Source organism: Lepidochelys kempii, chromosome 1 (genome assembly GCF_965140285.1).
Source record: "Lepidochelys kempii isolate rLepKem1 chromosome 1, rLepKem1.hap1, whole genome shotgun sequence".
NCBI classification, from domain to species: domain Eukaryota; kingdom Metazoa; phylum Chordata; order Testudines; family Cheloniidae; genus Lepidochelys; species Lepidochelys kempii.
In genome coordinates this window covers 217322531-217348325 of record NC_136380.1, presented here as the reverse complement: position 1 = coordinate 217348325, position 25795 = coordinate 217322531, and the positions used below count along the sequence as shown (strand labels likewise).

Sequence of the window (25795 nt, the reverse complement as noted above, 5' to 3'; positions counted from 1 at the left end):
CGGCAGGATGTGATGAGTTTTTCTGTGCCTGGGAGTTTTAATGTTACATTTGCTGTTCGAGAAATGGCAACTGCTCTGGCTGAGGACTGAAATATTCAGGTTACCTATGGGGCTGAGAAAACCCTCCCTATGCACGCATGTGGAAGGCAATGGGCTCTGGAAATGCTAATCTGGTCTTAAATATGTAGTTGTTTGGGCTACCTCTCTGGTTCAAGCAACCAGCATATCTTTGACCAGTATAGCTTATCCCTGTATGGGAAGGGGAATGATCTATGCCAGTATAAGGCACTTCTATGTTGGTATAACCGGGCCCATGCTAGCGGCTGCACTGGTTTAACTATTTTGGTATAAAATCCCACCCCTGACTGACACAGTTAAACTGGAATGAAATCTGTGTGCAGACCAGGGCTCACTTTCACAAAAGACCCTTTTCAGGCTCCTTTAGGCATCCTAAAGAGGCAGAAAAGGCCACGGGCCCATTTTCCCCCTTTGCAGGTCAGGTTCCAATGTTGTGCTGCAGCTGAGGACTGAAATATCTAGGGTGATCCAATGCTGAGATGATCCAATGATCACCCAGGGTGGGTGGGGTGAATGCAGGACTCTATTTCCTGTTCCCACAGACTCACCTTTACTTCCTTGCTCTGAGCCCCCTAGTGGCCGCACTACCCATTCACAATGAACACCGCATTGCACACCCCCTCTGCTGTGGAGCACGGGAGTCTCCCCAGCCCCACAGCAGCCCCAGCTTTCAGCTAGCGGCCGTGAGAGTAAAAATCAATGTGCCACTTACCTTGATGAAGACCAGTGGAAACTGTGGGGAAAACAAGGAAAAGCAGAGTTAGAAATACAGGTCAGACATGCACTGAGCTCATCTACCCTGTTCAGGGGACTTCTGTGTCTCTGCATTTCCCTCTGCCCCTTGCTCTCTGTTACTCAATGAGAAACTACAGTGGGGCCTTCTAATGTTTTAGAGCCTGAACTGGTCAGTTTAACACAGCTGTGAAATTAAACACTTCATTTTGCATTTAGAGGATTCAGGGTAAACATTTCAAAATCACCTAAGTGAGTTAGAAGCCTTTTTCAAAAATGATTTAGGCACTCGAGGCCAAAATCCACAAAGGGATTTGGGTGTCTAACTCCCACTGATTTCAATGGGAGTCAGGCACCTACATACCTCTGAGGTCTGTGGCTTAGGAGCCAAAGAGCCACTTTCAGTGAGACTTTGTAAAGGTGGCAGATTTGTAAAGGTATTTAGGTGCCTAACAATGCAAGTGGAGTTTCCAAGTGCTGAGGTATCTAGTTCCCCACTGCAGCCAATCGGAGTTAGTCTCCTAACCTGCCTATGTGCTTTTGAAAATCCCACTAGGCACCTACCTACAGCTTTAGGCACCTAAATCCCTTTGGCAATCTGGCCCAAAGTGCCCAAGTCACTTCAGAAAATGGGACTTGGGTTTCTAAGTCACTGAGGCACTTCAGAAATGTGCCCCTGAGTGTGTAGCCATTTGGAAAGTCGCTGGTTTCCAGGGCTTTGAGGTGGCAACTCAAATCTCTGTGTCCTGCTCTACGGCATCAGGCGGGGCCTGCTGCTGGGATGTCTCCTGAGGGACCCCTGCTCCTGCAAACTCGCAGTGAGGTTGTGGAGGGGGGTCAACTAGATCACAGTGTACCATGTGCAGGAAGGTGTGACAAAGCCAGGTGTAGGGGTCTTGAGGCCCAGTCACATGCCTTCCCACAAGACAGAAGTGATCTCCTCAGGGCCTGACTCACTGCTGGCCCACCCCTGGTGCTGTCACTCACACCCAGTGCAAAGTAAGGCACACAGAACAAGCCTAATTTGACGTTTTATGCCCACTTTGCTCTGGTGTTAATGATGCCGCAAGTTGTACGGCACTGGGGAATCAGGCCCTTAGGATGTTCCTAAAGCCACCGCTGAAAGTCTCTGATTTCCAGTCCTATCAAATGGAGAAGCCCAGTGCTTAATTAGTACCAAGGCTTGCCAGAGCAGAGCCCCTGCACCTCTAAGCTTGGCGTTCGTAGCCCTGGCACCTCTGGGCTTACTGTGTCAGTTATGAAAGTAAAAAAAATGCTTGAGCCCCAGCACCTAATTGCTTGAGCTTCTTTCATTACAAATTCATTTCACATCTCTTTCATTACAAATTAAGCTCTGGAGAAGCCAGTTATTACTCGGCATGTGGAAACCAACAGCTTCTTTTTGATAGTTAATCTTAGCAATTCTGTTCACTTCTCTGGTAGTGTTTTATGTTTTCTTGTGATCAGATGAAGTGATCAGACTCTCCTTGTTACACTAGCCTGCTCCTTTACTTTCAGAATAATGATTTGCCTCTGCAGATTCATCTGCCCTGCTGTTCATTCCCTCTGCCCTGAAATCCTGTTTCCTATATTCAGAGAGCCCAAAAGGATGCCAAAAACAGAGGATTATGATTTTTAAGATGTAACAGAAGATGGAGGGAGGTTCTTAGCTCCACCAACTGTGGGCAATTTATCATGTAGTCCTCCTTCAGCTTTTTCTTTTCTAGACTAAACATTGACCAATTCTTTCAACCTTTCCTCATAGATCAGGTTTTTGAAAACTCTTGTAAATGTTGTTGCTCTCCTCTGAACTCTTTCCAGTTTATTCACCTCTGGCAAAAAGATCCTAACAGGACAATTTTCACTCCCTGCTCCAGGGGCAAGATGAATCTCTTTCCCAAGTATGAGGAGAAGAAAACACTGAGAAGATTTTTGAACTTCCCCCCTAAAACTCTGGAGATCAGATGGTTAACATTGCTGGACAAAAACTGAAGGTATTATTGGATAAGTTTAATATGATACCTGTAAATGGAAGAAGTGTAGGGACATTTCACATAAATTTAATTGACTGCTGGGAGTGTTATTGATAATATTATTATCATCCCTGTGTCATTCGTCATTGTAGGGATTTCTCTGTAATTACAAATGATGTGCTCTTTCTAGTGAGATTTTTATTACCCACGGGTGAGGATGCCTTAATTACCCCTTTGGAACAATGTGGTTGTAAACACTAAAGCTCAGCCATTCCTGACAAATTATCAAGGAGATTGGAAGACTCTGATGTTAGATTTCTCGGAGACATCATTATTAAGTCCTTGAATTCCTCTCAAATTTGTGAATCCTATGAGTTGCTGGTAAAATCCTTGCAACCACTTGTCTCTAAACAAATTGATTTTGCTTTTAATTATTCTAAAAATGCTTTCAAAGGTAAGTACACTTGGCTTGATGCAGACCGTGTGAAAGAAAACACAGCTCTAGCCTGTCTAGCTAATAGGGTAAAATGCAATCCGTCTCCTAATTTACTTCATAATTTAATAGCTGCCAGAAGACAATATAAAGGTTTATTATATCAGAAAAAACAAGACTATCTTAGATCCTTGTGGAAGGAGTTTGAAGCAGCAGCTAAAACTAAAAATTCTTCCACATTTTAGAAGATGGCGGCCACGGGTTCTGGCAGATAATCTCTGAATGATAAACCCCATATTAATCATGAACCTTGGATAGCATATTTTGGCCAGATCTTTAATGATTCCCCTCAACCAGTTTTTAAATCTAATTCTACCATAGTTGATGCAATGAGAAATCCTCTCTTTGATTTACCACTCTGGCTTTCAGTACAGTACAGTGAAGTACACTCATTAATTTTAGCCCAACAACGGAAAAAAAGATCCAGCAGAAGATTTTCTCCCTGATGAAGTTTTTCAGGATAATCCTAATTGGTGGTCTCCAGATTTGGCTAAATTATTTACTGTCATTAATCATACCGGATGAATTCCGTCTGGCTGGAAGTTCACTATTATAGTTCCTATTTTTAAAAAAGGGGACAGAAAGAATTCTGCTTCATGTAGACCTGTTGGTCTGTTAGATGTGGCAGGGAAGATTTAATGCAGATTTTTACTCTCTAAACTTGAAATATGGGCTTTAAAGGCTAATTTACTACACGAAGAGCAGTCCAGCTTTAGGTCTGGTAGAGCCACAGTGGGATAATTATTTTATTTTATCCTACATGATTTATAAATATAGTGTGGTTAATGGTAGTAGTTTACATGCTGCTTTCATAGATCTAAAGATGGCATTTGATTTTATTAACCAAGAAAAACGTTGGGCAAAATTAAGAAGGATGGTAATCGATCTAACACTTTTGCATATTTTGGAGGCTCTACACCAGCGCAATATGGTGAGGTTAAGAACTAAAGCCAATGGAGAACGTACTGTTTTCCCTATTTCTAGGGGAGTATGCCAGGTTTGCTTTCCAGTGCCTCTCCTTTTTAATGTATATATTAATGAGGTGGTGATGTTGTAAAGAAAGATGATTTTTCTCCCCTGCAAAATAAGAGTAGATCCATTCCAGTATTGTTATATGCTGATGGCATGGTTGTATTATCGCAGCATCCAAGAGGCCGCCGGTGGTTATCTTGTTTTTTTCCATTATTGTAACTCTCAAGACCTAGCTCTCAATTATAAGCCCAAAGTCATGATTTTGGGGAAGAACAAAACAAGTCTTTGCTTTTACTTATTTAGGGATAAAGTTTCATCATTTAGGCCACTGGTTTCCTTATCATGAAGACTTAAAAACAAAAGGCCCTTAGCTCTGGCTAAGGGGTGCTCTGTTTAACCTGCCCATATGCTGGGAACAGAGCTGCCCCAGTGCTAAGAATCTTTATGCAAAAATAATGTTGTAGATGATCGATGAGGCTGAAGTTTGATTGAGGGGCCAAGTTTCGGCCTTAGAGATCATTCAAAATAATTTTTTGAGGAGACTTACGATTCTCCCGAATTTTAGCCCTCCTTTGTTTTTACGTGCTGAGGTGGATGGTTTTACTGTAAGTTGTAGAGCTTGTATTGCTTTTCTTAAATTTTGGTCTAAGATCTGTACTCTTTTAGATAACAGATTGCCCCACTTTTGCCTTCAGGAGATGGGGGAACAACCTATGCGCTCCATATTGCCATGATAGAAGACCTTCCAATTTATTATACATAGGCTGGATTTTTCTATGACTCACTTATTGTCGGTATCTTTTAATCAGTCTAATCAACTACTCAAACAAAGAATGACAAATATTACCTAACAAGAAGATCTGGCTGTGATTCATGGTTCAAAGTTTGTCTTTTGGTTTTCTACTTTGAAGATGGCTCATGTTTTTGAACAGTATTTGACTGCATTATGAAATCCTCATTTTATGTAAGGGATATACTCAATTAAGATGCCAAACCATGGAAATTGCTGTCCTTACAGGTAGATATGGAAAAGTTCCTTCACATCTTCAGTTTTGCCCATATAACTCTGGAGCAATGGAAGATCTACCGCATTATCTTTTGAACTGTAGATTTTTCCAGCTTGATTTTACCTCTTTTATATAAAAAGAATTTTTATCACCATCTCAAAAGGATAATGTTTTTAGTTTTTTCTCAATCCCTGGTAGTAATCAAATCACTGGCAATTTTTGCCCTTTCAGCATTGGGCCATGGAGGAGTGTTTTTATTAGGTTCTAATTAACCTTTTAAGGTTGTATATGTTTTAGATGATGTTGCTGTTGTAGACTTGTATGTTTTTCTTTTTGTATTTGCACAACTTATGTTTAAATTAAACATGATTTGATAAAATTGCCAAAAAGTTTTGACATTAGCCAGTTTTACATTATAATAAAGCATGATTCATATTATGTCCTATGTACATTCTGTCAATGAAGTTGAATGGGGTGTAAATCATGGTAGAATCTGACCCTTATGAAGAAGATGTGGGGAGTCAGAAGGCATCGCTTGCTTTACACAGTCACTTTTAAGGCTCTAGATGGATGTCAATAGAAATAAGTTCCTCAGGAATCACAAAGGACTTTAAAGGGGTCATATCAGCGCTCACCATGTCAGCCATGGAAACTGATCAGCGATCAGACCTACCTTCTCATTCCGAGGATGGAAGTCTTCGTCCAGAGAGACGATCCGAAATAGAACTGCAGAGGGCATGATTGAGAGAGGAAGAGAATTTCACTGTCAAGCTTGCAGTCGCTCACCCAGGGACCATCAGTCAATGAGGCAGCTGCTGTGTGTGTGCCTGGCCCAGATGCAATGACCGGTGGACACATGGCAAGGTTAGATGCATGCACCACATTCCCCCAGCTTTGTGACTGGTGGGGAGGCAGTGGGAAGGCAGGTTTACTCCCAGCTGTACTAACTTGGTGATGACTTGTGGGGTCTCTGGGGAGGCAGGGAGGATTTCCTGCTCTGTATATAATTTCCCACCCGATTCCCTATACCTGTTTGTCCCGGTTTGTAGATGGGTTTGTCCGTCTGGACAAAGACCAGGCTCTCTGAGTTCTTGACCAGCACCGATTTCCGGCTCCTGAACTCCAGCGTCGGCCCCTTCACCAGCACCGTGAGAAACGCTGCTGATGAGCTGCTGGACTTTGGAACCTGGAGAACAGCAAAAGAGCTGCTGCCTTAGAGGCTCTCCCTTCTGCACTGAGCCTTTGGAGGCTGGAATTGTACACGGAACCCAACAAAAAGGTCACCACATACCTACCAGAATCAGAGATTGTGGGGTCTGGGGAAAGAAAGCCAGGCTCTGCCAGTCTCACCTCACCCTCATTTTGCAGGACTCTTCTCCTCCATCCCCACTAATGTCTCCTCTACGCTGCCAGAATATTTGCCATGATGGGCCTCCAGCACCTCCTCCAGAGGAGACGGTGCCTGCCACCCACTGCCATCCCCTCCCAACCAGGAGTCTCTGACTCCTCCACCCCAGTAGCTCATATCTTAAGAACTTCCCCCAGTGTCTTAGTTTCAGCTTTTCCTTCTGCCCATCACCCCTTGTGCTGCCTCTTGCCAAGTCTGGGGGTCATTTCTCTTCCCTCATTATGCTCCTTCCTCAAAGGGATTGATGGACTGTGATCGTGTGCCCCCAGCTGTGGATCCCAGTGATGGAGGAAAATGGGAAGCTACATCTGATTAATTACTTCTGTGCTGGGTCCATTTTCTTCTACTGTCCCCGCAGCCAGCCTTGAGAGCTGCAGGGAGAAATCCTGGACGGGCTCCTGGGAGAGGCACAAGATGAGCTCATGGACGTCAATGGTCTCGGGGAACTTCTCTAACCCCCTCCCTCCATGGCTTTCTTTCTGGTCTCACTCAGAGGCTTGTGGAGCCCCTTGAGAAACAGGAGGCCAGGCCGCAGCCGTAAGATCAGCACTGACTCAGAGAGAAAACCACCCAACAAAGCCAGCCACACTATAGCCTGTAGCAGAACCTCTCCGAGCATTGTGCCGGGCACTGAGCTCAGCACCGACTGAAGATCACTCCTAATGAGTCTCATAGACATTAATGTCAGAAGTGACCGTTATGATCATCTAGTCTGACCTCCTGCACAATGCAGGCCACAGAATCTCACCCACCCACTCCTGCAATAAACCTCTCACCTATGTCTGAGCTATTGAAGTCCTCAAATCATGGTTTAAAGACTTCAAGGTGCAGGGAATCCTCCAGCAACTGACCCGTGCCCCATGCTGCAGAAGAAGGCAAAACCCCCCCAGGGCCTCTTCCAACCTGCCCTGGAGAAAAATTCCTTCCCGACCCCAAGTATGGCGATCAGCTGAACCCTGAGCATGTGGGCAATATTCACCAGCCAGATACCCAGGAAAGAATTCTCTGTAGTAACTCAGATCCCACCCCATCTAACATCCCATCACAGGCCATTGGGTCTATTTACCATGAATAGTTAAAGATCAGTTAATTGCCAGAATCATGTTATCCCATCATACCATCTCCTCCATAAACTTATCGAGCTTAATCTTGAAGCCAGATAGGTCTTTTGCCCCCACTGCTTCCCTTGGAAGGTTGTTCCAGAACTTCACTCCTCTGAGGCACCCACAGCACTGCCGGCAGGAACTGTGGGCTTTTCCGTGAATGTCTCCTACCTGAGCCTGTCTCCGTTTGTGATTTCTGATGGTGTCAGGCCTTGCAGGGGTTGGTCCCAGGCTGTCACTCTCTTACAGACTCAGGTAATAAACCCTGTGGGGGTCAGAGACTCACCGTGAACGGGATGCACTTGAACACGTCCTTCTCCGACACCACGTCTGCGATCAGGCTCCTGTTCGCCCCGGCGTATTCCAGCGTGGCGCTCAGCGTCACAGACTCGTTCAGGTGGGTCAGCTGGATACAGACCTTTTCAGGAACGTTGGTGTGGATCAGAAAGGGCACTAGCACCATGTACTGCCTGGGAAGGGGAAGGGCACAGGTCAGAGAGGCGGGGATGGGGAATGGAGAAGGTACTGATGAAAGGGCATGGGCTAGTGTGACAGCCGAATTCCGACCATCCATCCACACTGTAATTTATACATACAGGATGGTGAATTTCGTTTTGTTTTTGTAACATACTAGCTGGTCTGCTCAGTCAGCCAGGAACCCAGGACACCACCTGGAGCGAAGGAACTAGTTCTGTGCTAGCAGCGATTGCTGTCCAAGGGCTGTTTGTTCAGGCTCCCAGCAGGGCGTGGAGATGGCTTGAAAAGTTCCAGGCTGTTAATTGATGTTTGTGTATCCCACAGCCCCTCGCTGTATTATCTGAACAGCGGGGAGGGAGCTCAGATGAAATGCTTGTTGTACCTCCATGGAGACTGGCAGGCAGTTACAGAGGAGTGTGGATCAGGGCTTTTAATCTAACCCCCTCTCTAGCTGTCTGTGGATCTAGGTGTCACCAGCTGCCCTCAGTAATGGAGAGATACAAATGTAGGGATGGCTGTGTGCGATGACATCTGAATGTAGGGAATAGCCATTGTGCTAAAGGGGCAGCGAGGCCTAGTGACAGGGCTTTGGCTGGAGAACTCATTGCTATTCCTGGGTCTGTCAGTGACCTGGTGTGTGCTACTGGGCTTCACTGCTCTGTGCCTCAGTTTTCCCATTTCTCCTGAAGATGCTGCTTCCACACCCCCCCGCCCTTCATGTGCATGGAGATCTTTGGATGAAAAGTGCTAGCTAAGTTCAAATGTTAATGAGGACTTTACCCAGCTTGGCTTGCCCCTCGCCAGCAACAGAGTGATTTGGGCTACAGAAGGATATTTGACTGTCCATGGGTTCAGCCTGCTGACTCAGAGCAGAGATGCTGGCAGAGCGTCACTGCTGGGAGGCTGGACATGCAGCAGTGTGAAGCCCCCTGGGACACCCAGCTTTCTGCCAGGAGGTTGTTCATCTTGCTGAGCCAAGATTTCAAAATGACAAAGTCAGGTAGGAGTAGCCTTAACCTGGCTCTGATTAAATTCCTCTTCGCCCTTTGTTAGGCCTGAGCCAAAGCCCATGGAAGTCAAAAGGACTCTTTCCATTCCCCTGACTGGGCTTTGGATCAAGCCCTGTGTGATTTTCTCTCTATCTTCAATCTCAGCCAATAAAGGCTGGGGGCTGATTCTCCCCCGCCTGACACCTGGTGCAGAGTGAGTGCAAAGGGGGCCTGAAATTGGCCCTTCTGCTCTGGTAGCATTTTACATCCTCTTTGCCCTGCTGTAAATGGCGATACAAAGAGCAAGGCCATAGAAAGCCAGGGCCTATGTTTAGCGCTGCCAAGTGTCCTGCCTCGTGTGTGACACTCACCCGTTCGGCAGCCTGTCACATGTCCCTTCAGCTCAGCTGGATTCTCACACATCAGAACAGAAAACTCTGCACACTACCAAAACCAGACACTGCTCCAGGGCTTAATAATTTGTGCCAGGGCTTGCCAGGGCTGAGCCCCGATGCGTCTAGGCTTGGCAGTTCATTGCCCTGGCACCTCTGGGCTTGCTGCATCAGTTACAAATGTAAAAAAATTGCTTGAGCCCCGGCACCTAATTGCTTGAGCCCTGGCATTTCTTTCATTACAAATTAAGCACTGCGCTGCGCACACTTCTGCCTCTGGGGTGAGGATGACAGAATGAACAACACGTGACAGTCACGTTGCATAACACTCTAATGGCAGGCTCGCTGGTACTGCAGTGATTAGCACAGTATGAGATCCTCAGTGAATAGCTGAGCCGTAAGAAGGCAGCAGGCAGTTTCCTGCAGTTGCCCCTTGGCTGCTACAGGCGGCTGTGGCATTTGCTGAGCAGGCAGCCAGGTGTCTCCTCTCTCCTTGCTGGCTCAGAGCAAGCAGCCTGGAGGTGATGACAGAATGTGAGAGACCTGATACTGGCCCCAGGCTCCCCCCAGGACAATTCCCCAGACACTGTGACCTGAACAGCCCAAAGCATCCCAGGAGTTCCAGCTCCAGCAGCCCTGCCGCTCAGTAACAATAACCCCAGCAGCTCCGCATCTGACACCCTTGGGCACCTGCTACCCTAGCCAAAGCTGCCAGGTTTTGTTGAGCTTCCTGGTGAACACTACCCTTTTCCTCCTCCTCTCCTCCCCATAGGGTGACCAGATGTCCCGATTTTATAGGGACAGTCTTGATTGTTGGGTATTTTTCTTATATGGGCTCCTATTACCCTCCACCCCCTGTCCCAATTTTTCACACTTGCTGTCTGGTCACCCCACCTCCCCACCAGCTTGGGGCAGAGTATGCCAACTGTAAACTAAGCATGTATGCAAAATACTCACTAATATGCCGATTACTTCATTAAACAGTTAGCATGAAATGCCTCATGAAGCAGAATCAAACTTGTGACTGTGCCTCACATTCTGTTCTTCCCTTGCCCTCTCAGCCTGCACGGACTTCAGTCTAGACTGACAGAATGAGACTTGACGCAAGGCAGGTCTCGGTAAGACAGATGGAGAGAGAAGAGCGGGGCCCCTCCTGTGCAGGAGGATGCCACCAAACACAAAATGGCAGCGACTTCTGCAGCACAGAGGGGTCTTCTCTCCATTTAAAGGTGCAGGACGCAGACAACATATCTGACCAGACACAAGCTACATGCTCAGAATGGAACAGAGCTGGGTGTAAAAAGTCTTGATGAAACTGTTTTCTGTCAGAAAGTGTAGTTTAGTCAAAATGGAACCAGTTTGTGGGAACATGTCAAGTTTGCCCAAGGGCCTGACAGAAAAATGATAAAACAAATTGTTTTGACTCTCTCATTTCAATAACATCAAAATGTTTAATTTTTCCTTTAATATTCTGCTGTAGTATAATATTTATATACATTATAATTATTCAATATTATCATAACAAAATGTTGTGACATTATCAAAATGAAACATTTCTATGTTTCTGAATCAAAATTTTCTGGAATTTCCTTTCTCTCAAAATTTAAACTGCACGTTCCGATTTGGAATGAAAACAAACTTTAAAATGTCAGGCTTTCCAGTGGCATGGCAATTCCAGCTTCCAGCGAGCTGTAAATTGTCTCCCTGTTCTGTATTTGTATAAAGCCTAGCACAGTGGGGGCCCTGATCCATAACTGGGGTGCATAGGCACTGCTGCGACACAAACAAACAATTCTAAAATGGCATTCCTTGGGTTAAGAGATCTGACATCGGAGTTTTGGGACTAGATCCATCCCCGCTGCATCAAGGCAGCATAAATTGCACCTGCTGATGTACACTAGTGCGGAGGGATGCTACATCAGGAGAAGGGATTGAGCACTGGAGGGTAAACGCTCTAATCTATGCTGGGCTCCAGGGGAAGTCTCTGCTAGTCGACACTGCCAAAGGGATACCCTGAGTCCTCCCAGCTGGCTATACTGGCTATACCCCCTCTTCAGGCCCCTCAATGGAGGCGAGGTTGCAGCCAAGTTGCTAGTTTGCAGTGCCCCAGGTGGATATTCCGGCAGAATGTGCCACAGCCAGGGTCTGTGCTGACAGACAGGAATCTAGGTCACTGACTCTCTTTGGGAACAAGCACAGTCTGTGGCTGCCAAGGGAAGCAAACTGGCTTTAAAGAAGAAGAGAAAAGAGAAACACTTTTCTGAGCTCTCCCTCACAGGCAAGGAAACTGGGGCCCATCCACAAAAGGTACCACAAGGCAGAGGACATATTGCCCATGCAGCCGCAGGGAGAGACAAACTCCTGAAGATGTCTAGGTAGGGATACAGGTAGAGAGAGCTGTGTGGGGAGCCCTGGAGTGGAATAGCGAGTGGGGCTGCAGGGCAGGTCTGAGTGGCATTGGCAGCACTGTGAGGGGGATGAAGGAAAGAAAAGAGAAGACAGCACGAGCCCCCTCTGCGTGTGCAGCTTACGGTTCGGTGGTGGGTGACGTGTCTCCAGGGAGGAGGAAGAGGAGCAGCAGGAAGATGTTCGGGCCTCCGGGCAGCCTGTCCTTGCCCATGGTGCAGAGCGAGGATGGTGAGTGAGGCAGACACACAGCCTTGTCCGCTGGCTCCCTGCACCCGGGCTGTCCGCTGGGTCCGCCCCTTTATACCTCTCTCTGCAAACAGCCCCCCCGGGAGGGGCAAGATAAGGGCAGGGGGCCAGGACCATCTGGGAAATGGAGAGAGGTATGTGAGGAGGAGCCAGAGCCAACAGCTCTGACTCATGGCACAGAGACTGTCCCTGGCCAGACCCTGACAAACTGGGTGGGGGGGGAAGGGTATTTATTGGAGGTGTTCATGTGAGACACTGTCCTGTGTCTGAACCATTCACCCCCATCCCCTCTTTGTATCACTCCAGCAGCACTCTGCGGTGGTTGGAGAAGCCCTTTAGCTCATTACTGGGCCAGTCCAGCATTCTGTGGGGACTGGAACAAACTCCCCAAATCCTGCCCAGTGTTCCCAGAGAAACCTTTCCTGTTCGTATGCTGTATTCCACTGGTATGATAGCCAGCTACTTCCAGTAATATTTGGTACACATCACAGGGGATGCTAGTGAGAGACCATTTTGTGTACCATGGCATGTGTCAGAGCTGGCCATGGGGATAAAAGTGCCCTTTGCTGGCTGAATGAGTGGAGCTGCCCCTGTAGGGGTGTGTTTGTGCCACTGCCCTTGTTAGGAGTGCATAGAGCACACTTGCTCGTGTCCACAGCACTAGCTCTAGGCATATCAGCGCCCTCAGTTGTTCGAGGGAGCGGGACTGCTTCCTTAGCTCCCCAGGAAGCTGGTGCTAGTTGTGAATGGTCTCTTTGCAGCACAGTAAGATTGGCACACTGGGGCGCTAAACAGAGGAAGAAAAGTCTTGTGAGAGAAAGTTGAGAGAAGTGGGTTCATTTCTCAGCCCTGCCACCGATTCACTGTGTGACTTTGGGCACGTCCACACCCCTCTCTGTGCCTCAGTTTACCCATCAATAAAATGGAGGTAATGATCCTGACCCACCTTGCAGGGGTGTGTTGGGCTCAACTGACTAATGGTTGTCAAGTGGTTTAGGATCTTCTGATGGGAAGTGCTATAGAAAGGCAAAGGAAGAAGCCCTTTGGGGGGCATATGGGAAAATAGAAGTCAGACATTCTGAAGATTAATCCCTTACCCCATTAGGGAATTAAGATCATTCAGGGAGTGTGGGCAGCCCCTGCCCTACTTCCACAAAACGGAGATTTGAAATACTGGGGAAGCCTTAGTCAGGGAAGGATGGATCCTATTGAGATCCCCAGCAGACCTGGGAGAATGAGTAATTTTTCAGTTCCTGACAACCAAAAGTTTTCTAAACATTTACTGAAGTGAAAGGTTGAAAAAAATTGTTTTGGCTCAAATGAAACATTTCATTCACCCTGAAAGAAAACATTTCATTTTTATGTTGAGTCTTTTTAAATGTTTTTAAGTATTTTAAAAATAAATTAAAGGAAATTTTGAAAAGCCCTAACCCTCCCCCCGCACCAACCAAAACAAATCCAAAAAATCCAATAACACGTTAGTGGAAAATTTCAAAACAAAACATTTTCTTTTTTTTGTCATTTGGTTTAAGGTTTTCCCCCCAAAAAAATCCAAACTAATTTGCAAAATGTTTTGCTGTTGCCCAAGCTGCATTTTTGCTGCCAAAAAAAGAGACTTTTGTAAAAAAATGCCACTCAGCTGTAATCCCAGATCCACATGGGCCCAGCTCTCGTCACTTCCAGTACAAACAGTTGGAAAAGTTATGCAATTGGCTGTGGGTGATAACCCAGCCTTCACCTCTCTGTGGGTCCAGGAGTGGGAAGTGAAAACATGTGAAGAGTTAGTACTTTAAAACTCCTTGGACCACGGATTCAGAGGGTCCTGTCAATGAACAGGACAGTGAGTTAATATCCCCTGCACAGTCCCCTTCATACTGTCCCTCCCTTTATGCTCAAAGGAAATTTTTAATGCCCCAGCTGTCAGTTCATAATGTCTGAGAATTCGGGGATCAAGAAGGCTCTGGGAAATAACGGTCTTAAGAGAGATCTGGAGTGGAGGGGGGCACAGCAGGGAAGGATGAAAGGTATTGGCAGAGCTGTGGGGGGAGTCCAGGAATGCATCTGGCACTGGTGCAACCACTGCTGGAATACTGTGTCCTGTTCTGGTGTCTACAATGCAAGCAGGGTACTGATAAACTGGAGAGGGTTCAGGGAAGAGCCTTGAGAATGATTAAAGGATTAGAAAACATGACTTAGTGATAAGATAAATAGATTGAACTCCTTGAGTCTAACAAAGAGAAGGTTAAGGGGTGACTTGAACCCAATATAAGTTTGTACATGGGAAACAAATATTTGATAATGGGCTCTTAACAAGATCTAATGGCTAGAAGTTGAAGCTAAACCGGGGTTCTCAAAATTCATTGTACCACAACCCACTGCTGACAACAAAATTACTACATGACCCCAGCAGGGGGGACCGAAGCCTGAGCCCACCCGAGCCCTGCCTCTGGGCAGGAAGGCCAAAGTCGAAGCCCAAGGGCTTCAGCCGCAGGCTTCAGACCCATGTGGAGGGCCTGTACCCTGAGCCTCGGTGCCCAGGGCTAGGGTTGCCAGGTGTCTGGTTTTTGACTGGAACGCCCAGTCGAAAAGGGACCCTAGCAGCTCCGGTCAGCATTGCTAACCAGGCCATTAAAAGTCTGGTTGGTGGTGCAGCCGGGCTAAGGCAGGCTCCCTGCCTGCCATGGCTCTGCGCGGCTCCCGGAAGCAGCGGCACGCCCCCTCTCCAGTTCCTACACATAGGGGCAGCCAGGGGGCTCTACACACTGCTCCTGCCCCAAGCACCGGTTCCGCAGCTCCCATTGGCCATGAACCATGACTAATGGGAGCTGCAGGAGTGGTGCCTCTGGACTGGGAAGCGTGCAGAGCCACCTGGCTGCGCCTCCGCGTAGGAGCCGGAGAAGGGACATGATGCTACTTCCGGGAGCTGCCTGAGGTAAGCGCCACCGGAACTTGTATCTCTGGCCCCCTTCTGTGCCCCAACCCCCTGCCCAAGCCCTGATCCCCCTCCGAACCCCTCGATCCCAGCCTGGGGTCCCCTCCTGCACCCCAAACCCCTCATCCCCAGGCCCACCCGAGCCCACACCCCGAGACGGAGCCCTCATCCCCCCTCAACCTCTCAGCCCCAGCCCTGAGCCCCTTCCTGCACCCCAAACCCCTCATCCCCAGGTCCACCCCACAGCCCACACCCCCAGATGGAGCCCTTACCCCCCACCCTGCAACCTCTCAGCCCCAGCCCTGAGCCCCCTCCTGCACCCCAAACCCCTCATCCATGGCCTTACACTGAAGCCCGCATCCCCTGCTGGAGCCCTCACCCTTCCCGCACCCCAACCCCCTGCCCCAGGCCCCTCCTGCACCCCAAATCTCTCATCCTTGGCCCCACAATAGAGCCAGCACCTCCAACCAGAGCCCGAACCCCCACACCCAACCCCCCTGCCCCAGCCCAGAGCCACCTCCAATAGTTCAAACCCCTCGGCTCTATCCCAGCCTGGAGCCTCAGAGAAGAGGCACTTCAGAGGTGGGGCCTCAGAGGAGGGATGGGGCAGGGCAAGGGTGTTCAGTTTTGTGTGAAGTAGAAAGTTGCCAACCCTACCCTGGGCTGAAGCTGAAGCCCAAGACCCGCTGCCAAGGGCTGAAGCCCTTGGGCTTTGGCCCAGGTAGTGGGGCTTGGCATTCAGCTTCAGCCCCAGGCTGTGGAGCTAAGGCTTCAGCCCCAGGCCCCAGCAAGCCTAACGCCAGCCCTGGTGACCCCATTAAAACAGTGTCACGACCCACTTTGGTGTCCCTACCCACAATTTGAGAAGCACTGAGCTAGACAAATTTAGACTGGAAATAAGGTCTACATTTTTAACAGTGAGGGTAATTAATGACCAAAACAATTTTCCCAGGGTCACAGTGGATTCTCCATCAGGAGCAATTTTTAAATCAAGATTGGATTTTTTAAAAGACATGCACTAGTTCAAAAAAATCATCTACAACCTGTGTTAGACATGAAGTCAGAGCAGGTGATCACAATTGTCCCTTCTGGCCTTAGAATGTATGAACAGCGGGCTGCCGGGCAGGACTGAGGGGCATCATCTGAGCTATGTGGGAAGCCCAGGGCTGGACTAGAAGGGGGACTGCAGGGCAGGATTGAGGTATGTCTCTGGATAAAGCTTGTGGGACCCCTTTTCCACACCATGGTGGGGCTTTTAGGGTCTCATTGACAAGCCTGAACTTTCATGTGTGGGGGAAAGAAGCTGTGTCCTGGCTGGCATTAAGCATAGACTATTTGTGGAAGTGGCTGAAAAACAGTCTCCCTTTCTTGGAAAAATTTGAAATTGTTTTGAACAGAACAAAACAAAACTCTTTTGTCCTGAGCAAAGACAGAAGGTGAAAAATTTGAAATTTTTCTCAAGGAGGAAACATTCCCTTTGGGGAGAACCAAGCCAGAATTTAACTACTTGCTCCAGGGGCTGCCTGACTCCCTATTCATTTGGCTTCCTGGCCTGGCTGACTCTGGGCCAAGGGATGCCCTCAGAGCTGTCTGAGGAGCCCTGGAAGCAGAGGCTCCTGCCAGCTCCCCAGGTGAGGAGCCACAGGAGACTGGTGATGAGCTAGCTGAAAAAGCAGGCAGGTTTCTGTTGAATGTTTCATCTAGATCTACTCAGTACTAGGGAACATTTTGGTTTTGATTAATCATCATTTTCCCCTGGAAGAACTTTCCCCTGGCGATTTCCAACACCCTCTATTTGCTGAGCACGTTGACAGAGTGGGAGTTTAGGAGAAGACAGGAAAGCAGTGAGCAAATAACAGAGGATTTGGAAAGTGGGACAGAACAGAATTTGCTGGTTCATCACTTAATGACTTGGCTTCCTTACAACAAGGGCCACGCGGAGCACAGTGGATCTGAGCAACCAGCTGCATATTTACAACTGAGGCACTGACTTACTGCAGGGTCCTGGCCCATGTCACCTTTGTTCTAACAGGAGGGACATGGAGTAAACAACCAGGAGACCCAGCAAGGACATATAGGTTGCCTTTGCACCTGGGGCCCATAGGTGCTGGAACTGTGGGTGCTGGGGGTTCTGCTGCATCCCCTGGCTTGAAGTGGTTTCCATTATATCCAGGGTTTACAGTTTGGCTCAGTGGTTCTCAGCACCCCCGCTATACAAATTGTTACAGCACCCCTGCTGGGGCCAGACATTATGCCAGTGGGTTCTGCAGCCCTTTCATTCTGATGCCCATTGAGAGCAAGAGAGGTCCACCCACCCACCCAGAACTCCAGTCCCTCACCATGTGGCTCTCAGCACATTCCATCCTGCACAACACTGGGATGGACTCCATGGTGCAAACCTATGGCCTGAACCAATGAATAAATAAAAGTAGTTATAGTGACTATTAGAATTTGGGCCAGAATTTTGACCACTGGTGGGGGTTTGCAATGCTGAGAAGAGTCCACTTCAGTGAGGCAGCAGGGTTAATGGACAGGAAGCTCAGAAGTCCTGTCTTCTGCTAGTGGCCAGTGCCAGGTGCTTCAGAGGGAAATGACCAGAACAGGGCAATTACCAAGTGATTCATCCCCTGTAGTCCATGCTGAGCTTCTGGCAATCAGAGGCTAGGGACACTCAGAGCATGGGGTTGCATCCCTGACCATCTTGGCTGTTAGCCATTGATGGACCTGTACTCCAGCAATTTATCTCATTCTTTTTTTAACCCAGTTATACTTTTGGCCTTCACAGCATCCCCTGGCAATGAGTTCCACAGGCTGACTGTCCGTTGTGTGAGACAGTACTTTTGTTTGTTTTAAACCTTCTGCCTATTAATTTCATTGGGTGACCCCTAGTTCTTGTGTGATATGACAGAGTAAATCACACTTCCCTATTTACTTTCTCCCCACCAGTCATGATGTTATAGACTCTATCAGATACTCCCTTAGTCATCTCTTTTCCAATCTGAACAGTGCCAGTCTTTTAAATCTCTCCTCAGACGGAAGCTGTTCCATACCCTTAATCATTTTTGGCTTACCTTTTTACCATTTTACCCTTAATCACTTCTGAGCTTCCTGTCCATTAACCCTTCTCTGCACATTTTCCAATTCCAATATATCTTTTTTGAGATGGGGCAACCAGAACTGCATGCAGTATTTAAGGTATAGGACTACCACGGATTAGGAGTAGAATGGCTTTATGATATTTGCTGTTTTATTATCTATCCCTTTCCTAATGTTTTAACATTGTTACTTTTTTGACTGCTGGTGCACACTGAGTGGATGTTTTCAGAAACTATCCACAATGACTCCAAGATCTTTTTCTTGAGTGGTAAACTGCTAATTTAGACTCCATCAGTTTGTATGTTAGTTGGGATTATGTCTTCCAATGTGCATTACTTTGCATTTATCAACATTGAATTTCCATCTGCCATTTTTTTGTCCAGTCACCCAGTTTTGTGAGATCCCTTTGTAAATCTTTTCAGTCAGCTTTGGACTTAACTATCCTGAATAATTTTGTATCGTCTGCAAATTTTGCCACCTCACTGTTTGCCCCTATTTCCAAATCATTTATGAGTATGTTGAACAGCACTGTTGCCAATACATATTCCTGGGGGACACCATTCTCCATTCTGAAAACTGACCATTTATTCCTATCCTTTGTTTCCTGTCCTTTAACCAGTAACTGATCCATGAGAGGACCTCTTATCCCATAATGGCTTACTTTGCTTAAGAGCTGGAGGGTTTAATCTGTGGAAGGAGTCTATATAGTGCTATTGTTCTCATCCTGCCTCTCTGTAACCTGAAAAATTCAGCTGCTTTTTCTCCTACAAACCCACATCTCAGTATCCTTGGTACTTCTAAAGAAGTTTTGGGCCGAGCTGTGTGACGAGTCCAGGACTGGAATAGCAGGGGGGCTGCAGAGCAGGACTGAGGGGCATTGGCAGAGCTGTGTGAGGAGCCCATGGCCATGGGCACCAGGTTTGTATAATTTTTGGTGGTGCCCAGAACGGGTCCAAATCCTATCCACCACACCTGCCTTGTAAGACAATATATATCCTTACCCGGGGCTGGGGCCGGAGCAGGGCCATGTCTCCAGGACGGGGGACCTGGACAGAGGTAAGGGGGCCAAGGCTGGGGTCACAGCTGGGGGTGGGCACAGGGCCAGCAGTGGAGCCCCGGGAGGCAGCCGGGACCCCGGGCGCAGGGCCTGCAGCGGAAGCCCAGACATTGGTGGAGCCGGGCTCATGCTTCTGCATATTGGTGGAGCATGGGCACAATGGGCTCATATAACTCGCCGCCTATGTCCAGGGCTGGAATAGCAGGGGGGGCTGCAGGACAGGACTGAGGGGCCTTGCCAGAGCTGTACAGGAAGTCCAGCTTTGGAATAACATAGCTTGCATTTACAGAACTATGCAGCAGATTTTTGCACTTCATCTTGTCCACAGTAGTCCTGACTATCAGCCCATGACCCTTGCACAACTCCATTGCCCTTCTGTTACTGGCTGGGTCACTGGCTCTATAAAATTGGCATTAGCTCAAACTAGTTACACACTTCATTGCTTACTGAGGCTGAGCTGTACACCAACATGAGAGAAAGCAGTATATTGAACTATTGCTTATGATTTGTGTAGCTAGCTGCAGAGGCGCCAGAGAAATTCCTTTGCTTGCAGCACCGCAGCAGGCATGCTGTAGGCCTGATTTTTCTCACACCGGTCAAAAGTGTGAGACAGTTATCACATTATAGACAAACCAACTCCACCAAGTTGAATGTAGGGCCCGACTTTGCTTGGTCAACAAGTGATAATCATGCTTCAGTGAGCAAAGACAAGATAATCAGGACCCAGACCCATGGAATTTGATTATTACAGGGAATATTATATGCTATATTTCCAACTGTTGTTCTCAGTCAGTGTGGAAGCAGGGTAGAGGGTTGTCTATATAAGTCTGGAGGGAGAGTATGAAGGAACATGCGGGCTTGGGCTGAAATCAAGCCAAGTTACCTACTGCACAGTCACAACCTGAGTGACTGCATGCTGTAAGTGTAACATTTACCAACAAGTAGTAGTGGAGGGATTGCAGAAGGAAAGAGGGGAAATAAATGCTCTGGCTTCTTTTCTCAGTCTGGGTTTGTCCTGTGTGGAAAAAAAAAACCCAACAAGAAAAAAATAGACTAAAAATGAGAATGATGAAAATAGGGATTTTTTTTGTATAGCTCAATTTTTTCTCCCCAGAAAATGTTGGTTAGCTGTACAGAATGACAACAGGCCTGTCCTGAAAGGGGGTTTCTGTCAGTTCCTTGTGGGACCAATGAAACATCAGCCTATTTGGCCCCATGCAGAGCAATCCTACATCCCCACCCATTGGACCCTACCCATCCTCTCTCCTTCGCTGCTGTAACTCTATTGACTTCAGAGGATTTACTTTTGATTTATGTGTGTGTGTGTGTGTGAGAGAGAGAGAGAGATCAGAATCTCCTATTAAAGCCAATGTGCCAATTCTGGTTGTGCCAGGAGGACAAAACCACACTTAATCCCTCTGCCTTTCTTCTCCTGCTCTACAAACCACTGCAGTTGCATGAAACAGATGAAAGTTTAACTGCAGAATTAAGCACAGACATTTTCGCCAAGTTTCACTCCCCACAAGTTTTACTTTTCCAGAAAACTCCCTGAAGCGGCTGGTTACAACACCAGCACCACGTGAAGTTTCAAATCCTGTATATGCAAGAGTTCCAATTCCGGAGTCACCTCAGCTGATGGGTGGGATTTTCAGAAGCACCTCAGGAGCACTAACTTTCAATACCATGTGCGCTCCTAAGTCATTTAGCTGCTTTTGAAACACCCCCCCACTGTTCCCGATGGGGCCATTTTCTACTCAGAAAGTGGCTCATTTTCACGGTGAAGGGATCTGTTTCCAAGCTCAACATCTACAAAATCTTGTATATTTTTCCAGTGAAATCCATCCCACTACACGACTTCCAAATTCCTTACAAAGTACATCAGAGCCCTCAGGTTCTGAACAGCTCTCCCTTTCATTTGGATTACGTGACCCAGTCTCTTGTCCACTTTTCCCCACAGCCTTGTCCTCTCCCATTCTTATTGTACTCTCTGGAGAGTACCACTCACAATTCGCTCTATCGGGTGCGGACTTGTAGCTGCTTTCAGAGTGAGATGTCTGACGACAGGCTGTGCTGTACTCAGCAAGAACATGCTCATCTACAAAAGAAGAAACCCAAACACATTCAATCAAAATATTCCATGTCCTCAATAAGTGTCCCCTGCCCCAGTTACAGAAACTTCTCAGCTCACCTTTGAGAACTTGAAGCATCTCTTGTTTCAGAATGACCTGTCTTCGTGGCTGATCTATAAACTCATGGTCAGCATTTGATATGTTCAAAAAGTTCCTAAACATTTGATGAAACACTGTTGCAATCTCCCCGTTTCAGGCTGATCCATTCCCAAGGCTGAGCTACAATATACAGGCAGTGTCTGGCGAGTTCCAAGGTGTCTACTGGTCCCATCTGGGAGGGACAAGGGGCTAACATCCAATATAAAAGCTGGGAGTGCCCTCCCCCAGTCAATATGTATTAAGGCAAGAGTAGTAGCATGTAAACAAACACCATCTATCTTAGTGGAAATAGACAAGGATCTCAGCCAGGCCTCCTACCTATTTCATAGTGATCGTAGATCAGCACTGAAGCTGATTTGATGTTGAACACAGGAAATTCTTGCTCGAAAGAGAAAGTGATATTCTTCTGTGAGGCCTGGGAATGGAAGGACAGACAAGCTTGTCAGATTATTTTCTTTTAAAATATCAATTTCTTTCCACCAAAGACCCCTAAAGCGAGTCCCAAACACATGGCTGCTTACCTTGTATGATACCATCTGCCCAGAGTCCCTGTTCACTTGACTTGGTTGCTTTACAATTGCCTTGTTAAGACTTTTGGTCTTGGGGAAAACAGTTTTATAAAATATAACACAAAAAAGTCAAGAAAAACTATCACTTACAGACTTACTCAGACTTCCACTCTCCAAGTTGAAGAGGTCACGGTTGTTCTTGGTTTCCACCTGTATCAGCATACGATCACCCTGAAGCTTGAAACAAGGGAAAAGGAGAGAGATTCCATTTATTAACACAAAAGACATCCCAGAACCTGCAGAAATGGCCACATGATGTCAATAAACACCTACCACATTCTTAATTGGTGCAAGTATTGGCAGCTCTATTACCATGGAACCAGTGTTGTGTAACAGCCAAGGTGGAAACTGCATAATAATCACTAGATGGCAGATTGTCAGAAGTATTTAGGCACCTAAGAATGCAGATGGGCAGGTGCCCAAGTGAATTTTTCTAAAATGCTTAAGTACCTGATTCCTACTGATTTTAATGGGAGCTACGTTCTTTTGAATGTCCCACTAGGAACCTAAATGTCTTTAAAAATCTGCCCTCGGGTGGGGGAAGCGGGGGGTGCTGTAACACATACACACACACAAAAACTGGCCCTAGGTGTATGTGTGTATATATTTGGCCTAAGCTAGTCAGTAGCAATTTGTCAGGCATCCACACACAGCTTAGTATAATGTTTGTTTCATTAAGTGGGTTACTGGTTGTATGTAATGAAGGGGATGGCAATATGTCCTGAGCCGGGTGGGCTCCAGTGAATGCCCGCATGGCTCAGAACACTGGTTGGCTGGCCTGGTCCTCTCCTTTTATCCAGCCCAGGGTATAACAGCCTGTAACCCCCCTGCCCATGGGGTGGTTTATTGACCTCGCTCCCATCCTTTACCTTCCGCAGGGATAATCCGACAGGGAGAAAGCCTAAGAGCATCTTGCCATCAACAATGCTGGAGCCATTGCACTTCCCGGCATAACTGCAATGAGAGAGACAAGATCAGTCTGGACCATGAATGACGAGGAATCACAATGATACGTTCTGCTCCAGAGCACAAGACCTTTCTGATTTACCTGTTCCATTCTGACTTCTTAGAGTGTGTCTGCACTTAACACACTACAGTGGCACAGCTGCAGCACTGCAGTGCTTCCGTGTAGACACTATTATGCTGACGGGAGGCGTTCTCCCATTGGTGTCGATAATCCACTTCCCCAACAGGCTAGATAGCCATCTACACCTGGGTTTAGGTCAGCTTAACTACACCTCTCAGGGGTGCGGATTTTTCATACTCCTGAGCAACATAGTTAAACGGACTTAGTTTTCTCGTGTAGACCAAGCCCTGATTACATGTAGGAGACAGACAGGGCAGCAAGAAGCATAGGTGCGTGAGAGGGACAGGACATGGAGAGGAGATCTATTAATACAGCATCTAGTTTCTGTGGTGCTGGTGCTCTATAAATACCTAGAGACAGAAAGGGTGTTGCAATGAAGCATGATAAGTTCCATGCAGGGTGGGGGAGCTAATGTTCTGAGTGTTTTTTATATTCCTAGTCACAGGGACACGATCCAGAACTGTTGGACTTGCATTTGGGGAGAGATCCCGGCATCAGGAACAGGCAACAGGTGTCTCAGCAGGAGAGAGTGCTTCAGGGGACTCGGGCACCACAGGGCTGTGGCTGGAGAGAACTCTAGCATACGTACAATGGCTGCTGCGATGGCAACTGCCATTTAAATGATTCATTGCTTATTTGCACGTTGTGGTTTATACGCATCCAAACAACCACCATGTGGCTAAAGGGGTACAGGGAGCAAATGTGAATCATCCCCATTATAAAACAGCACTAACACTGTACTCAACTGTCTAGTGTATATGCGCACTGCAGGGCATTGTTGGATGGAATCAGAAATGCTTAGTTGTGTATCATAGGCCCAATACTGCTAACAGCTAGTGGAGAATCTCCTTCCGGCCCATTCATTAAGACCTGGGTTTTCGGGGTAGGAGAAGCCGTGTCCTATGCTCACAATCACAGGGGCCATGGTGAAGTACTTGGATGCCAAGGATTTGTTGCAATATTTATAATCAGCCTTGTTTTAAAACCCTCTTCCTCACCCCTTTTCCAGTCAGCTGATTTTTGTCATTCAGGGAGCTGGGGCAGTGAGGGGAGGTTACCTGGCTGAAACAACAAGGTCAAACTTTGTTGGCACATCAGCGGTGCAGGAAGCATTCACTGTCTGAACAGAGAGAGAGAGAGAAAGAGAACCCAGATGCCTTCTCAGGCACAAGGATGTTGTATCTCAGAATTATCTAGAGAAAAGGGAAAATAATCCTGACAATAAAACCCCAATCACTCCCATCCTCCATTTAATGCGGTGGCAGTTCTGAAACACCTTTACGACAGATCTGCCTCTATCCTCTATTTTCCACATCAGTAATTCAGCTCCAAAAATGCTTCACTTGTGACTCAAATACTACCACACAGTGACTCCAGGGTAAGGGTTGCATCTGCATCAGAGACACAATCCATTATTTTTAATGCCTCTCAGAAACCTCACAGCCTGGGAAAGAGAAAAATCAAAGACAGTGCAATAGGGTGCAATTGGCAGAGTTTTCAATTAGAAACACAGCTACTTCTGGGTGCAGAATTGGACCCAAGATCCCAGGAAGGAAAGTTCCCTCAGAAAAGTGAAGGAAACACTGGAACACAATACATGAAAGAATGAAAGAGAAAGGAGGAACAAAAGAGAGAGTGGAAGAATAAACCAAACCCAAGAGAATAAAAGAAATGAAACAAAGAATAAAGGACACAAAGAAAGAATGAACAAGCCACAAAAATAGGAAAGAGAAAGAAGAATGGTTCATTACTGGGTGGAGCTGCCCCACAGTGAGGGGCAGTGGGCTGGGGATCTCTGTGCTGCACGTAGACACAGCCATGGCCATTCACTTCCACGCTGTAATTTCCCAGAATATCAGACAGGAGCAGCAGGTGGTTCTTGCTGTCCACTTGAAAGCTCCTTCCGAAGGACTTGCTGGAGAAGATTTTGACAGGTCTGAATTTTGTCCAAATACTTCACTGCAGAACACAAAAGGCCAGGTGAAGGAAAGAACTTCAAATACAAATAGGAAAAGTACATGAAACAGCAACATGGAATATTATAGTGTGTGTAGCGATAGGCTGGAACCCAGACCTCCAATATGAACAATTCCAAGGGGGAATGAGGACAATATGAACCCATATTTGGATCTGAATTTTGAAACTGATCACTACCTTTCTAACGGGCTTAACCCAAATCTTAGATCTGCACAGTCCTGATTTGGATCCAAATCTGAATTTTGTGGTGTAGGTCCATCTTTGTTTATATGTTGATGGGCTGTTACTGAGGATTTCAAACTGATCAATACATTGCTAGCTTCCTGGATGTATTTGAGGTGCAGTTCCTATGCATACTAGAATTACAGTGATCATGCATCAACAGAACAAAACAAGCTGTACACCATAAGTTGTATGCTATCTTAGATCTGTATGTTAATAGTCCACTAATATGAACAGAATGTGTTAAAGTGGATGGTTGCTTCTCCTCTCCATTACCAGCAGATAATGAACACATGTTCCTGTACATCCTCACAAATTATCACTCCCAGTGCCTAGACAATCTGTAGT

At 46.9% G+C, this 25795-nt stretch overlaps 2 protein-coding genes across 5 annotated transcripts in view; one reads left to right on the top strand and one right to left on the bottom strand.

Moving 5' to 3' along the window:
* LOC140898790 (alpha-2-macroglobulin) overlaps window positions 1-12384 on the bottom strand; it is a 57985-nt gene extending 45601 nt beyond the window's left edge. For both annotated transcript variants that reach the window (XM_073313187.2, XM_073313198.2), the window contains exons 1-5: window positions 12156-12384; window positions 8053-8236; window positions 6285-6441; window positions 5929-5981; window positions 791-811 (exon numbers count right to left, since the gene is read on the bottom strand). In XM_073313187.2, the coding sequence (XP_073169288.1) occupies window positions 791-811; window positions 5929-5981; window positions 6285-6441; window positions 8053-8236; window positions 12156-12244 (504 nt within the window). In that variant the 5' untranslated portion in view covers window positions 12245-12384. The remainder of the gene's footprint in view (window positions 1-790; window positions 812-5928; window positions 5982-6284; window positions 6442-8052; window positions 8237-12155) is intronic.
* LOC140898919 (uncharacterized) overlaps window positions 11838-25795 on the top strand; it is a 77651-nt gene continuing 63693 nt past the window's right edge. For all 3 annotated transcript variants that reach the window (XM_078849023.1, XM_073313516.2, XM_073313507.2), the window contains exon 1: window positions 11838-12261. The gene's annotated coding sequence lies outside the window, so the exon portion shown is untranslated. The remainder of the gene's footprint in view (window positions 12262-25795) is intronic.